At 38.5% G+C, this 17,409-nt stretch overlaps 1 protein-coding gene across 1 annotated transcript; it reads right to left on the bottom strand.

Moving 5' to 3' along the window:
- Positions 1-217: 217 nt before the first annotated feature.
- SPAG9 (sperm associated antigen 9) lies at positions 218-16,766 on the bottom strand (the record flags this gene model as incomplete). Its single annotated transcript, XM_010284039.1, has 16 exons — positions 218-823; positions 3,480-3,617; positions 4,418-4,594; positions 5,467-5,505; positions 7,269-7,382; positions 8,383-8,554; positions 9,692-9,840; positions 11,040-11,107; positions 11,626-11,706; positions 12,258-12,380; positions 12,491-12,686; positions 13,497-13,724; positions 14,831-15,002; positions 15,793-15,960; positions 16,260-16,352; positions 16,637-16,766. Coding segments are annotated over 16 exons (2,164 nt in total), but the record flags the coding sequence as incomplete, so codon positions are not given.
- Positions 16,767-17,409: the final 643 nt, after the last annotated feature.

Raw genomic sequence — 17,409 nt, forward strand, 5'->3', positions numbered from 1 at the left:
AAAACACTATGCTGAAAATTGCTCATTATTGAGGGCAGCAGTTCTCAAACTTTGAGGTTTGACAGTGAAATCATGTAATTTTATTTAAATATTGTCATCTTAATTCCTGTACAATCCCCTCCCCCCACCCCGAAATTCTGATGAACATAAGTTAAACCGTATACACTATGTAAGCAAGATTTTCCAGGTTTGAAAACAAAAGCTGAAATTTACAGTTTCCTTTAGCCCTCGCTGAGTATTTGGACGAGTCTTAATAATCCATTTTATAATTTTTTAATTTTTTTAATACTTTGGGACTAACTTCGCTGTTTTACTCAATGCATTATACAGTGAAATGAAGCTCAGTTGTAATAAAGCCGAACTCAAGTGAGACTACCAAAGAAGTGAACTACATTAGATTGCTGTGGTACAGTAAAACTAATGTCTCAGTTGCTTACTATGGTGTGCACACCAGTTTTGAGAAAGATCTGATTTCATTATACTGTTCCATGTAACACGGGTGCAGTAAAACAGCACAAGCTAATTCCTGTATAGTTAAAGGTATGACAGATTTGCAATATAAAGTTAAACAGCAAAGAAATGCTTCAACATCATGTAGTGAAACAGGTTTCACAAAATAAAAAAACATGCAGAAGCGCTTTTTTTCTTTTTTTTTTTCTTTTTTTTTTTTTCTTCTTTTTTAAGGTCTCCAGCTGCATCCTACAGGCTCACTCACTGCCACACATTACTTGCCACACTATCAAGTGACTCCTCTCAGCTTTGGCTACAGAAGGTTCAAGTTGTAGAGCTTCTCCAAGAAGTTCAGATTCTCCACCTTCATCACCTGAAAAACAACAACTTTGATTCAGGCAGACAATAAAAAAAAAACAGTATTTACACCAAATGCAGGAAGACAAGTGATATCTAGGTTTACAAGAAAAACGCTGTAAGAGACAGTAGTTGCCATATGCTCATATAAAAGCATATTCAAGATTATGAATATATACATTGCAACCAAAGTCTGTTGCATGATTATTTCAGAGCCTAGTATTCTGATGGTCATACTCTTCAGTTCTAGCCCCCCCCCAACTAGTTTAAGTATCCATCTTCTACACATTTCATTACTTACAACTCTTTGAGGTAGAGAAACAACCACCTAATTTGCAAACGTGAAGTAGCTCCCAGGCAGAAGTGGAGATGGTTATCTCCAGAAAGGGAGATGGAGTGCTCCCCTGGTACCCATGCAGGCTGGGGGTGAAGGGGTGGAGAGCAGCCCTGCCGAGAAGGACTTGGGGGTACCGGTGGATGAAAAGCTGGACGTGAGCCGGCAATATGCGCTCGCAGCCCAGAAAGCCAACCGTGTGCCGGGCTGCATCACAAGCAGCGGCCAGCAGGGCGAGGGAGGGGATTCTGCCCCTCTGCCCCGCTCTGGGGAGACCCCCCTGCAGTGCTGCGTCCAGCTCTGCAGCCCCCAGCACCAGAGAGACATGGACCTGTTGGAGAGGGTCCAAAGGAGGCCATAGAAATAATCAGAGGGGTGGCACAGCTCTGCTCTGAGGACAGGCTGGGAGAGCTGGGGTGTTCAGTCTGGAGAGGGAAGGCTCCGGGGAGACCTTCCTGCAGCTGCCAGGGCTTGAAGGGGGCCTATAACTAAGATGGGGACAGGCTGTTTAGCAGGGCCTGTAGCGATAGGACAAGGGGTGATGGTTTTAAACTAAAAGAGGGTACATTTAGACTAGATATAAGGAAGAAGTTTTTCACAATGAGGGTGGTGACACCCTGGCCCAGGTTGCCCAGAGAGGTGGTCGATGCCCCACCCCTGGAAATATTCCATGTCAGGCTGGACGGGGCTCTGAGCAACCTGGTCTTGTTGAAGATGTCCCTGCTCATGGCAGGGGGGTTGGACTAAATGCCCTTTAAAGGTTCCTTCCAGCCCAAAGATTCTATGATTCTGTGGTTATGCTATGAGAAAGCGCGCTAGCATGAACACATAAACCATATCAAGTGCTCTGGAAACAAGAGCAGTGATTGAGCACAAGTGAGCCAATGCAACATTCACGTCTGTGATGAACCTTTCTCCTTCTTTCATCTTGTTCTAGTTATCCTAGCTTGTCACAGCTCTGCACACACTGGCACAAGACCGCCTTAAGCCTACTCTCCATTACTGCTCTTCAAAAAAGAAGAGCAGTTTTGTAACTGCATCTAAACTCGGTGACATGAGCTGACTTGGATCAAAGGTGACAGAACCACTAAACAAAATTGCACGTAGACAGTAATGAAGATCAATACAGAGGCAGTCTTGTGGTACAGAATGTCAGTTTAATCAGATGAAATAGGAACTGACCTACAACTTCAGCAAGGTTTGAAGTCACAGTTTGGCTGGTTTTCTGGTTAGACTACTCTGGAGGTCTGAGGAACCCAAACATAGAATAGCCTGAACTCGCTCTTGAGCCAGTTTGCTGCACTAATGTGGTAATAGCTGAGCTAGTGCAGCTACAGTACTGACGCTGAAGTTCATGGCTTTGCATCATGCCACAAGGACAGCAAAATGCACATCTGGTATGTGGCTATACCAGCTTGCTTGGAACAAGCGCAGAGTTCTTAATACTCACTTCCGTGTGGCACAGAATTGCCTCAAGTCCTGCCTCCTGCGTAACTCCACTGGGGTTACCAGCAGGAACTTGTTTTTCAGTGACTAGTGGGATGACAGAATTTGAGCTGGCCTTCACAGGTTTTCCTTTGTAGTGGTTTTTGTGGGGTTTTTTTGTTGTTTGATTTTTTTATTTTTGAAAAAAACCTGTAGACAGATTTCAGCAAAAGGTCAAAACCCGGTCTAGGAGTTTAACTCCTTTTTATGCACTTTTTGTGAAGGTCTCCAGCTACAGATTGTAAGCATAGGACCACAACCACTCTCATTTTGTTATATTTCCCCAAAAGCTTCAATTAAAAAAAAAAAGTTTACACAAGAAATCTTCTATGGGCTAGGTCATGCAAAAATGCTATTCAAGAAAAGCAGTGATCAAAATAAGAACGGCATGCAAAGATAACAGTGAACTACTTTTTCCCTTTTCACTCAAAAATGAGTAAATTTTAGTTTGAGTGTTCTTCACATAATACATGACTTTTTTTTTTAGTCAGTCTGCATATTTAAGTAACTAAGGACATGTTTTCCAGCAGTTTGAGACAGAAGACTAACCTATCAAAGTAAGACTGAAAGCATCAGCAAAGGTAAGGTGGTAGATGACTCCAAAGCAGCGTTTTAAATAAACATTTTTACAGAGTAGTCTCAGAGATCATGGTTTGATTGGGAGAAGGGGAAGCTGAAGGTCTGTGTGTCTGGGACAGAATAAAGACACTTCTATCCTCGCACTTGCTTAGTAAAAACTATATACTGACTGATCACACAAATGCAGTCTGCAGTCACAACAGACGTTATTATACGGTCAATGACCTTTCAGTATGGAAGGGGTTACAAATGATTTTAAGCTCAGTTTTCTTACCCATTCTGAAGTCAATATATCCTTCACCACCACTTATCACCAACATTGATTTTAAGGGACTCTGGTTCGAGGACTCTTGGGCTGGTTTATCAGCTGTTAGCTCTGTTCCACCACTACTCTGTGGGCAAACAACCTGACCTAGATTAAAAACAGAATACATTTTTATGCCACATCTCACCGAACAACACCACCTCTATTTGGTCACTGGATGACATACTTAATGCCTGATAATACACTTAACTTTGGATTCTAGCATCTCTTCAGCGAGGGACAGAAAGCTAGCTTTGCTCCAATTTCACCTCTTTAGAGAGATAAAGAATCCGTTCAGGTCAGTTCAATGGAACTCAGAGAATTAAATGCCTCCTGATAGATTTCCCAGCACAGGCATGCACATCTAGACAACGTCACTGAAACAGACTTAAAGACTTTCAGACACACAACTGAAACGATTCAGCGCATGTCAGACCATTAAGTAAACTTCTGTCGTTTACTTCCAGCACACAAGGCGCATGCAAGCACTTGGAGGGTATTCAACTAGCACCGCAGCTCCTAGGAAATTTCTAGTTTTTTCAACTGAGATTCCTTCCTTTGGGGGCGTCTCCCTTAGTAGCTCATCCTTCCTGCAGGATATCAGACTCTTAAATTGGACCTTCCATCAATTAGCAGTTGACTGCCTTCTTAATAGGCAGGTACTGACTCACCACAGTTCCTTCTTCCCAGATGGAAGCGAAGCACTTCTTTCTTTGTGACCAAACCTTTTTCCTCCCATTAAACAATATCGCACTTAGGAATCAGACAAGTCTTGTGAATGAAATATAATAAATTCCTTCTGAATGTACGATTTCATACACTTGCTATCTTTGCCTAAACACTATGTTTAACTAAGCAGAACTTAACTTAATGAAAAAGAAACTTCATTTCCCCTCACAAAACCTTACCAGGCACTGCGACAAAGAATTTAACAGCATCACGGTGCCCATGGAAGCACAGCTGCGCGTGTGCCATTGAACAATACGGTATGAATGTTCCCGGAGTCACTTTGTCGCTGTTTTCATCACCATATACACGTATTACACTCCCTGGACGGTTTCCGGAGCCTGCTGCTGCTTTATTAGCTGTAAAAGAAAAGAGGTGTTTTCTACTTGAAAATACAAATTACAGAAATGGTTATTTGTTAAGAAACCTTATGGTACCATCTAAAAGCTAAAGCCAACTTAGATAAAAATGAAACAGGAGGGCAGCAATGCCAATTCAAGACAGAGCTGGAAAGAAAAAAGATTGCATGCTTCGTTATTTTAAGTACATCAGAAAATGGAGCAGGATTCTTATTAGTCTAGCATAAACACCAGATTTTAATATCCTACTTTTGGAAAAAAATAATTTATCAAAGGACTGTATCTTTCATAGAAAATAAGTACCTCGAATATGTTTCGGTATGAGCAAATTCAATGTACTTAAACATATAAGGAAAGACAGTTCCATTCCAACTAATCATAGGGTATCCCCTTGCCAGCAAAAATTCTCTAAAAATAGCCACCTGTGGGCATTAAGGAGCTACCCTATTATAATTCTACATCTAGTTTTTACTGAGATGTTTTAAAATCCATTAAAACAGAGAAGTACTCATGCTAGACATACAAGCCATCTCCATTCCAAAGACTATCAAAGTAGTGAAAGAAACAGTGATTTGTAACAAGACAGTAAATGATGTGGATTAATGACAAAGTTATAAGATATGGTATCACATTGGCTGGAAGAAAAACAAAGTCTGTATGACAGTTCAGCTGCAACACAGGATGATATACTAAACTGCTGAGCAGATTGGTGGCCATTTAGCAAACATAAAAAACTGCTGCAATGCAGTAACTGCAAGTGGAAAAACATTTAGGAACATACAAAGGGTAAATCTATAAGGAGTGGGAAACAGCCTCAAAGTGGCTATTAGAAGCCTGAAAATAGATTTTTTTTGTTCAGGATCTGCACTTACCCCTCAGCCCCAGTAAACGTCCCTGGTGGAGGATTACAGCTAAAGTGAGAAAGGAGGAAAGGGGAAATGGATAGGTATGACAGTAGAGGAGAAGGATTAATGAGAACCCACCACTCTTGCATTTTGGTTTTTGATAAGGTAGAGCTTAAAATTTTAGCTCCTAAAAACAGCAAATATCTAATTATAGAAGATTCAATAAAAAGTCAAAGAACAGCATCTTGTTATAACAGTTTCAGTACAAAATGGACATTGAAAGCACTGCCACTTTCACGTGCTTTATCACTATAAAATTTATTATTGATTAGCAACGTTTCCCCTTTCTCGCTTTCCTTGGCAGGAGGCTACCAATACATAACAACTCAAGTTTTCAAGTGCCCTTTTGAAACATCATCTGCAGATCTAGAAGGTGCCCTGCTATTGAGACCCAGGGAACCAAGATATGCAATTGCTTACGCAGGGATGTGACTGTCTTTGAAAACCATGAATATTTGTAACAAGGATTCTCAAACCCACTACCAGGCTACCCACAAGCGGTTGTTCCGATTCGCGAACAACTAACAAAACTGAAATTAAACTGACTAGCTTTGATAGGGACTTTTTCATGTCCACTGCTGTTTTAAAAACTCCGCTGGAAACATTACATTAAGCTTGATGCAAATTAAGAGCTATAATTTTTGAAGGCACGATTTAAGCTATTTCAGATTTATGATAGGAAGTCTGTCCTTCCTTAGTACACTCATGCAATGCAAAAAGAGACATTTACTGAATGGATGCACAATGTAATGGAACAGTATGAGAAACAATGCAGGTATGTGCTGTTCAACAAAGCAGAAACAACATGAAGAGTTTTTACTATTAAGTTACCCTAAATTTCCTCTCAGACTGTACTACTTTCTATATAAGAACAGTACAATTAGGATTATCAAAGTGCTGTGTTTTATTTTCTGAACCTTCTGTCCATGCGTTTTAAGATTAGTCTCAAGTACAAGTGTTGGGTGGGGGTTTCTGTGTTGTTGTTGTTGCTTTAAATGCAATCAATTTACACACAGACTCTTCCCAAGCTTTACCTATTTTTGTTTTGCCCTTGAGATGGATCATTCCCTCCTCCCAAGGTTCAACTGTCCATGTCTGAATGCTTCCCCTCCCACCCCTGAATAGGTTCAACTTATGACAAGAGTTTGAGGTCTGTTATTAAGAAGATACCTGGATTTGCATTATTGGAATTTTACCTAGAAGTTAGTGCTGTATTTGTAGAATGTGTTTACAAACTCCTGTAACTTTGAACACGTCCTTTAAAGCGGCTGGTTCTACTGCTGTGTCCCTTCCAGCAGCTTTGTGACAAACTCTCAAGAACTAAAGCCAATCAAATTGTATCAGCAACAATACGAACTTGCTCAAGCAAAAATCTACTTTGGTGATCATATGGCAACCAAACCCAACATTGATTAGAAAACTAAAGCCATCTCTTACAAGCAATAAGCTTCTATTAATGCTGCTAATGCTCATAACCACCTCTAAGGCTTCAGTGCGTCTCTTCCATTCAAGTCATAGCAACTCTGCTCAAATTGAAGTACAGGAGATTTTGGCCATGGGCTTTTTTGCTTAGAGTAATTGTATCGATGTACACAGAGTACGCAGAGTAGATGCTAAACATAACACAGGCCCAATCTGTTACAAACCTGAAAGATTCAGACCTGGCAATAAAGCTTTCTACCCATTAGCAAGCATCTGAATGGCGTTTAATATTCTCTTTTTGTGTCTACAGCATATTGCACAGTGCTATTCATTTATATTTTACTTACTTTCTGTTAATGGAATGGAGATGATGACACCATTTCCTGTTCCTACCCATAAACGATTACAAGACACCATAAGAGCTGTGATTCTCACAAATGAGAATCCCAGTTTACCAGTACCTAAAAACAAAAGATGCTTTTCATCAAAAATTATGAGCAAGAATAATTTTAGTTCCATAACAGAGAATCTTAACTCCAATTCCCAGATCACGCGAACAAGTAATTCCCTCCCACTTCAAACAGAAACAAGGCAGAGGAGTACATTTAAGTTGTAAAGATAACCTAAAAGGCTAAAACACCCTGTTAATTAAGTTGTGAACTTATACAGAAAGAGACTAACAAGAACTGTGAGAAAAGCACAAAAGGTATGACAGCTCCAGAATGCTGCACAATAAAATCTTTTGGGGCTTAGAGCACCAGGGCAGCTTTTTTTTTTTTTTTTTTAAAAAAAGTGAGTTTACAGATGTAAGATAATGGTTTCTCATCTCTTAAAATTAATTTCTCGTCCATTAGCATTACGAGGGGAGCAGAAGTCTGACCAGCTAAGCACAATGGCACAGTAGTTACTTGTGAAGGATTTCTCGTGGCCCAATTACGTGTATTTGTTGTGTTATGTAGGTGGTCAAACTGCTCTTACATAAACATTAATAAAAAAAATCAGAAAGTTTATTAGCTTCAATAACAGTTAAAATTTGCTATTTTTCATTTTTATTTTCGTGAAAAAGAAGAAATTTTTCCAGGCAAGTAATAGGATTCTTCCCACTTTTAGATTTAAAAAAAAGAGGCATTAGTACAGTAAAAAAGAAAAAGATTTTAGCGTCTCCATTGCTTCCTGCCCAACCCAGTTACCATTTCCCTCATTAGTTCTGAGTTTTTAGGGGCACCTTAAACATCAGGTAGGATCAACAGACTGTGTCAGAAGACCTATCATCCTCATCGTGCTTTACAGACTGATTTAGGCTTCTACTTCCAGATTCAAGTTTTCACTAACACGATTTGACTAGCCTTCAACCCACCCTTCCCCCTAGTTTGCAGTGAGAATTGCCTGATCTGTAAGAGGAAAAGAAAGCTCCAGGCAGCAAGAGGTGTAAGAATACAACAGTTTTTCTTATCAACTTACCTAGCATTTTGCTTACATAAGGTTCAATGTCCACATCTTGTAGGTGCTGATACGTGTGCGCATGATAGAGACGCAGGGTGGAGTCCAAACGAATAGACACCCATACCCCATCACCCACCCATGCCAGCTGTCTCACTTGGCTTTCTCTTCTTGGGTGTGCATCAAATGATTTCTGCGAAAGATTGGGTTTTAAATCAGAAGATGAAACAAAGGAGGGTAAGACAGACTCCTCTTACTCTTACATTGTCAATACTGGCAATTTTCTTAAGTCATCTGCTGCCCTCCGGTTTGCAAGATCACTAGCAGATACAGTTTTTATTTCAGTTACAAATACCATACGATCCTGGTAAAGTAATGGTAAAAATGCTGACTCCCTTCCCTAGAGTGCGATCTCAAAGCCATAGTTCCCTGCTGTGTCTTCATTTACATATCCCATTCCAGCCTACTCTGGCTTCTGTCTCCATTTTAACATGGAGCTTTTTTGACATGAGGTCCTCCAGCCACAGCACAAGATACATATGCCCAAAAAGTGTTTTTCCTCCTAGTACTGTCAAGCCTTGCTCTAACATACAAACCTGTGCAAATCACAGACTATCCACCAGCAAAACAAATTAATTACACTGTTGTACGACTTCCTTCATTTACCTTTTTCCATGTATACAGTCTTCACAAAAAGAGATTATTAACTGGGTGCTTGATATTTTCAGAAGAGCTGAGGAGTCAGCCTCAAAAGGTCTGGCCCACGTCTCAGGCCAATTAGTAGAAGCTGAATATTAATACTGCTAATGGCTGTCAGAAACCTTAGCCACGTCCTGTGCTTGAGAGTTGTCAGGTACACATACAACACTGCGGAAACACCAGCTTACACACCTGAAACTATGCTGTAACTGGAGGGAGAGTACATTCAAGATCAACGCTTACAGACCTCTAAAGTATGCAAAGACAGATTACAGAGAAGGCTACAAGCGGGTGGAGAACAGTGAGGCATACATGTAGAGAATGAGCTGGGAGCCTTACAAGCTCTGTGCAAGGACACTTTCCTGTTCTTGGCCAGCTGGAAGCGGAGAACTAAACCACCCCCAAACTGCTTTCAATAAATGAGAACTGTCTCATCATGGCTTAATGTCTTCCAAAACAATGAAAACATCTTAAAATATAATAGTATTTCCCAAGACAAATTTGTTTGCCTGCTTGTTTCTGTACTGATGAACAAATAACTGTTCTCTGGAGTTACTCTGGAGTTCGAGCTGTAGCACGAGATGGCATTAAAACATAACATTTAATTATTTTAAAAAACATTTTAACTTGCCTCTATTTTCATGGCCTTTGGTTGAACAACATAGATTTTGTTCCTGTAGCCACACCAGACTTTGTCATGTACCACTGTCATGCACCTTATCGAATGATGTGGCCGACCCAGGTCTAAGAGGTGATAGTTCGTCAAATCCCACTGACCATCTTTTAAAACAGGAGGAAAAGAAAAAACAAAACAAAATATAGGTTCCTATGAGTTTAAAAATCATTTAAAAGCACAGGTGAATATCTTAGCAGTCTAATTTTTTAAAAGCACTGTAATAATCTGGATAAGGCAATACAAATTTATGGCTAGGCTCCTCATTAAAAAAACAGCAACTAGTTTTATGAACTATCAACATCCCAAGTAGTACTTTGTTTTTACGTAATAAGGTTGTACAGTGACTCATGTTCAAAACATGTCTAAATATTTTTAAAACCAGCAAATTACCTAGTGCTAAATGCTTTACTTGGATAGGCATCCGTATACATTACAACAAGCACTTGCTGCTTGACTGAATATAGGCATGTTGGCCAGTGCATCAAGATTTTTTCAAATACGCTGCAAGATCTTAAGACTGGCACCTGAAATCTACTGAAAGCATACTAAATTTGGTCATTCAACACCAAGTAAATTCTTCTGTAAGCTGAGCTAAACCACAGATCATCACTAACATTTACTTGAGATCCTTACGAGATTGTAAGCCACTAGAGTGAGTTTAAAAACAAACACTAAAGCCATAACAACTTCTTCCCATATGCATCTTTCACAATATTTGCATTAGTGCTGTGCAACCTCTTTAATTCTTCTAAATGCAGAGCACAGGGATTTAAACTCCACAAGGAAAAGAACAAATGAATAGGGAAGCTGTGGGAAGAAGCCAACAGATAAGTTCCAGTTACTCATAGTAAGACCTTCCCATCCAGGTCCTTATTCTGGAGGCTGAAGAATGGAGCTCCCTCCAGGAGTGGTTTGGGCAGAAATTCTGAAGGGATGCTTACAAAATTCTCATTGAAGGACTTGGCCACAGACAATTATTAACACTACTAACAAAACAGAAGACAAGACTATTGAGCATGATGAAAAAGCAAGAGATGATGATCAGAGCGGACTATCAACTGGCTTTTCACTATTTAACTCAGACATATCTCATTCTTCTTCTCAAAGTAAGAAAAAATTCCAGGAATGCACCAGGACAGTACAAAAATGGTACTTGAAACTGCAACTAAAATACTACAAAGGTTTCTCAAGACAACCTGTGAAAAGGCCATTGGGGAATACATTTTCAAAACACTAAGTGGCACATTTCTTTCCTAAATACAGTTACAACTTCACTGGTTCCAAGATCTAATAGAATGCTTACCAACTCCTCGGTGAAATATTGCTAGTGTTCCATCAGCTAGTGCAACTAATACTATTCCTTTTACATGTCTGGGAAAAGAAAGGAGGTACAAGAATATACACTGTTAGACTGCATTTCTCAAAATGCAAGTTTAAAGTAAGGTATAAACATTTTATATTTCAGCATTTTTTTATATTCACATTAACCCTAGTGTTTTGATTTCTGCAATATAGCTCAAGCAAAGGGACAGTAACAAGGAGTCAAAATCCAGTTTAGAAAGCTTAAAATACATCTAGCTACAATGCCTGAAGAAAACGTCAAGGGTAACAACCTGTAACTGTTTTGAGTATACAGCTACCAAGACTACCAAGTATACAGCTACAGCTTATCATTTGAGCTACAGCATTTTCAACAGATACCATTGATATACTATCAAGATTCTTCCTATTTTCCTTCCTTCATAAACAATTTCCACCCCCCCTCAAAGAATATGCATGCATTTATGTCAACTGACATTCCCAATATCCGAGGAGGAAATATAAAACTACTTTGCAAGTATTTTAATAGAAATTCATTATGATTTACATGACATTCTTTCAGGACTTACACAATACTGAGAATAGAGTCTTTAAGTTTAATGGCATGAACACACTTCCTCCACTGGGCCACTGACGAGTGAACATACAGGCTGCAAAAACAAATCAGGAGAGATTAAAAGCATTAAGAAAGGTCTGCTAGACAGGAAAAAACAGGCAACCCCCCTATAATTGAAATCCACAATTAAAGGGAAAATAAGCTGTCATCTTTCACTGAACACTACATCTAGTCTGAAAGAATGAGCTACATGAGCAGCAGAACAGTTTTTCAGATGCCTGAAACATTGCCAAGTCCTTTGCAGATGCATCTGCAATTAAAAGGGCAATATACTTTTCTAGTATAATAGAATATTGAAAGTTACAGCATTATCAGACCATAACAATTTCTTTCACAAAAAAACAACCAATCAAACAACCAACTTTTCCACAGATAAAAGTGTTATCTCCCAAAAAGAGTTTGCTAATCACCCATAATACTTTGAATTCTGTAATGCCTAAATGTAGCAAAGCATACAAAGTTTAGGCTCCCTTGAGGGCTTCTTGCACTTTATCTTGACTCAAGACAGTCATCACCCTGTAGGTACCAGCAGCAACTTCAAACTATTTTTTCCAAATAAATCTAACAAGATTAGCATTTTCTTACCATCCATTCTGTGCTCCAAGCCACATTGTTGGTAAAAGGCTACTCATTTTTTGTGCTTCTTCTCTCACTAGATCTTGCTCATTCGGCAAGACCGCAACATCTTTATATAACTCTGACTCAGTACTGAAAAAAAAAACCAGTTAAAATACATTTAATAATGGGCATAGATTACTCAGATTATAACCTATGTTTTGCTTTTTAAATACATTTTAAGATGTATGAGGACTATGTACCTAGGCTGGTACACTGGAGATGCCTCTGTTGTATTCTGCACTCCCAGAGGATCTGTAAAGACATGCTCTGTGTAGACTCCAGTTTGTGCAATATCAGCTGTGTCTTCTCCTGTCCCTGCATTGACTTCTGTTGCTTCTGTTGCCTCCTCCGCTGTTGGAATGTTCTCATCTACTGAATTACTTTCAGTTGCAATATCTATGGAACAAAAAAAATTGAAAAACTTAACAATCGCAAGAGAATTCTCAATTGTTTAAAACAGACAGAACTTGATACTTAAAACTGAAGTGAGTATCTGTAACAAGCAGATACATGATCTGGATTGTGACTATCTCATAAAAAAACCCAACAAAACATAGCGCAACCTACTGGTTGGGTACCAACAAGTGTCAAATGCACTTTAAGTATCAAACCAGTAACTGATGGCACAGAGTAGCCTTTAAGGGATTAACTAGAACAGCGGTGAAATCCAATCAGTTAAAAAACACAGCTATAGCAACAGTATTATATGCCATAAGAAAATAAATAACGTTCAAGTCCAACAAGCACATATCCATTAACAATCACATCACCACGCAGCTCTGAAGGGCATATGATAGAAAATATTAAGAATGACTATAGAGTAAACAGCTTCACTTAAATCTCTATTAAGACTTTACAAGATTTAAGGTCTATATCCACTTTCTCTCTAGTCATCTGTCGGCAAGATGTGCATTTCAAATATTGAATAACTTAAAAGCTCTCTTTAGACCATGCACAAGACAGAACTCTCTCAAAAGTATTTGAAAGAAGCAGTTCTCTATACCCATTTAATATTGCCTCCACAAAGTTTTCAGCTACAATTACACAATACAAGTACGTCAGACTTACAGGCCGTTTCTCAGAGTACTTGTTTTACGTTACCCCTGCTTGCAGACAAGCTACAACATTAGATACTTGCACCATTCGATTCTCAGTTACATCTCTCGGTGTTTGGCCACCCCCGGCATACCTGTAAGATTTTCGTACCTGACTGTTTATCTGCCACTGGTGAGCCCCCATTTGCATCATGAGCTACAGGTGCTCCTGCGATACCCTCTGCAGTACAGCCAACCACTGTTATTCCTCCTAGCAAGCTATCGGTGTCCGCAGAGCTGTTGCTAGTCATACTTCCACACAGCGATGACTTGTCTACTTGACTGGCATCTGCTTCTTGAGACCCTTCTTCTCCTGCAGGATAGTCTGTTTCCCTTGCTCCTGAAAGAGATTAAACTCACATGTTTCTTGTGGGGATAAAGGTGAATCACTTCTCCACCTAGTGACAAACTAAGCTTCAAACTGAATGAACTCTCCAGCAACTGAGATGCAGACACCTATCTACAAGCTTATTTTAACAGAATCAGCAGACATTAAAGATGCTATCACAAACCTCAAAAAGCAAAAGCAGCATCTAACATATGCTGCACATCTGAATGTCATACGCCGTATTTCGATCTGCAGAGTTCTCCAGATAGTTTATTTCTATTTCAAATACATTTTTCATTAAAACTAGATTTCATAACAGTGCATATATGCAGGGATACCCATCTACATCTTTATGAAGATTTTAACTGCAATAGATCCTTTGTTCCAGAAGAAAAGCTGTTTTTCTCTCATACAACCCTCTCAAATACTTTTAAGACCTAAAATATTATTCTTGGTTTCTTGAAATTTTTTTCGTATTTCACTATATTTTATGCTGTTTTGATTTTATAAGTTATACATATTTTCAATGGAGCAAAACCTCAAGCTTGACTGGAAAGAGGTTTCTTCTGAGCTTATTAAACAAAACTACTTCACTGGAACTAGTGCTAAAGACTTCTATAAGTATAAGCAAGAGACAAGAAATCCAAAAGCACAATTAGTTCTTCTCCAGAATCCTAACACCCTCCTACTGAACCGCCCTCAGCATGCTCTCCACATACACTCTCAGTGTAACAAGGATTCCCTCTACAGGAAGCTCCAAGACTTGCTACTTTATCTTCAAGAGGCTGAAGAGGTCTAAAAGGCCAACATATTTTTCTTTTGTTATATAAAGTCCCATAAGACATTGGCACTATTATAATACAGCAGACAAAATACTTAGTCTTGGTTGCTGATATCTCTCTACCTCTGAGTTCATTTAGGTCAAGAGCCAACTGCAGAGTAGAACAGTAGAATAAAAGTCCAACATTTTTCCTGCAACTAAACACTTTTTATTGCTGTGCTACAGTAACATTTTATTACACTAATAAACAAATCTTTCGTTTTTCATTGCATTAAAAAAAAAAATCTGAGTAAGATACAGTTAAAAAAGGAGGAGCTAAAACATCACAAGTCTTTACCTGGTACACTAGCAATACAAAGCACATGAGAATTGCAAACAATGAAACTGTCCAGAATATTTCCTGGCTGATTAGCATCAATAATGATAACTTTTGTAGCAGAATGTGTGCTAGTACAGATCCAAACTAGACTGGATAATTCTTCCTGATGTTTCAGCTCCTTCTGCTGGTCCTGAAGGAGAATAAAAGCAGAACAGAAGTGAACAGCAACAGGAAGGGGGACAAGAATAGAACCTTTGATCACATATGTTATGTTATCAGCTACAGAAGTATACATAAATATGTGGTACGTTAAATATCTTTAATGCCATTGTAAAATTACATGTCGTTACTTGTTCTGTACGTATTTGGAATATAAAAACCCTTCATATTTCATACTTGGGTAGAAAAATATAGAAAATAATTATACTGCATAATTATACAGTTAGACAAGTATAAAGTTACATAAGAACACTATTTACCTGCCAGCTACCACACTCAGGATCGCCATAAATTAATATGATGTACCAAAGCACTTAAAAATTATGCCTTTGTTTGATGCCTTTAATATGAATTCCATTCATTGCTTCTTCATGAAAACATGAAGAATAATACGTTTAAACAACGGCACAAACACCTAAAAACCCCTAATTTAAAAAAAAAAACAAAACTCTGGCATTCAGAATAAGAACAACTCTGTCAAAAATATTTTTTAAAGCAGGCAGCACTGGTATAAGAAGTGTATCACTTTAATGTAAAATTAATTTGCTCCTCAGATTTGCCAACAAGCTGGCACACAGGAAAGAATCACAGTATTTCTGTAGTTGGATTTGATAACCCAAATATCTTGGGTTGATGACTATCCAAGAGAAATCTATTTGCTAACAATAAACCTGATTACACAGTATTTTATTAATCTACAGATATACGGTAAAGATGTTTTTACTACATAAACTATTCAACGTGCCTTACAGTGACCTTACCTTGAGCTCTTGGTCTAGTCTATCTAAGCTACTTTGAGATCCTGTTTGCTGCTTGTTGCCATCTGCATCCATACCAGTCACATCATTGTAGAATACACTAGCACCAACCACAGACCCGCCATCTCGTGTTTTCCCTCCTGACAGGTTTACCCCTACAGCACACCACAGCTTGAAAGAAAAAAATAAATACTTCACTTAAATGTTAAAACAAAAAAAAAAAAAGGGACATAGTCATTGTTAAATATGCTAAGTAATATCAAAATTATTATATATCTGCAGTCAATTTCAAGGAATTCATTAAGATTAAAATAATGTACATTTCCACTGAAGCTTAAATTTTGATTCACCTATGCTTTAAAAAAGAAACAATTATTTTCTTTTTGAAGTAAAGTTAAGTCCAAAATTAAAAAATATTCCAAGTGTCCAAGGTTGTCCAAGTCTCTATATCATCACTCTAAATATCCTACCTTCATAGAGGTATCCTTCTCATCTAAAGGTCTCAGGTAAACAGGTACAGGCAAGTTCTTCATCTTATTGTCACCCTGGGCACCATTTGCCACCTAGGCAAAAAAAAAAAAAAACAAACAACAAAAAAAAAAAACCAAACCAGAACCAGAAAAGCATTCCCCTTTAAGAGGTTTACAGTCTTTGGAATCAGTTGATCAGACTTAGTTAAACACAATTAAGAGTTTTGCATTGTGTTTTCCTTATAAAGATTCTTAACTGCAGAAGTTCAACAAAAAATGCTGGAATCACACAAACACAAGTTGTGAAGTTATACCTCGTTCAAATTTCACAAAGCATGAAGTCATTAACGCTACATTTGAAAACATAAGCATAGTACCTGTTTGTACTTCTGAGGTAGACTCCAGCCAAATGCTTGCACTCTACCATCCTCTTTCTGAACGTGTGCTTTCACTTGGCGATACTGCTCTCTTTTCTGCTCTCTGCGTGAGGCTAAACTGGCTTCAGTTCTAGGGAAGAATCATTATGAAAGAACCTGTTATTTTATGCTTTTTAGAATTCTGTGTGTAATGAGAGTTGCCATTAAACTCAATATACAAGATCTTTGTGGGAGCACTGGGTTACCAAAGGAGATCACTAGTTCTTCACATATCACCTATAGAACACCGGGTTTCTTGTGAGTTATTTAAGGGACATGTGAAAGACCTGCAAAACCAGAAAGTCTATTGTCAGTATCCTTAAAGAAAATTAACTTGGGCTATGTACCTCTATTAGAAGCTTTACAAGTTGTAAACCAAAAGGACATATTGCCAAGAAGCAGCACAGGAGAAAAAAATATTATAGACACTTGTTAGCCTGACTCATGTTGTTCTGTTTTTCCATTGAACTTAAAGTGAAAGTATCTGTACAATTATGGCTGAGCTACAGCACCTGCATATAAAAGCATACCAAGTGCTGCCTCCTGTGCCTACATGCACTTTTATGAAAGGCAGTGATATTGACCAAATTGAATACTACTGCCAGGTACCCAGAGTCCTCATCCACTGCTGGGCATTTCACTCTGCACTATATTGACTTCTTATGTATCAACATTGACTTCAGGAAAACACTGTACTTCATTTATAGAATTACAGAATCACTAAGGTTGGAAAG

Source organism: Phaethon lepturus, unplaced genomic scaffold, assembly GCF_000687285.1.
Source record: "Phaethon lepturus isolate BGI_N335 unplaced genomic scaffold, ASM68728v1 scaffold10963, whole genome shotgun sequence".
In the NCBI taxonomy this organism is placed as follows: domain Eukaryota; kingdom Metazoa; phylum Chordata; class Aves; order Phaethontiformes; family Phaethontidae; genus Phaethon; species Phaethon lepturus.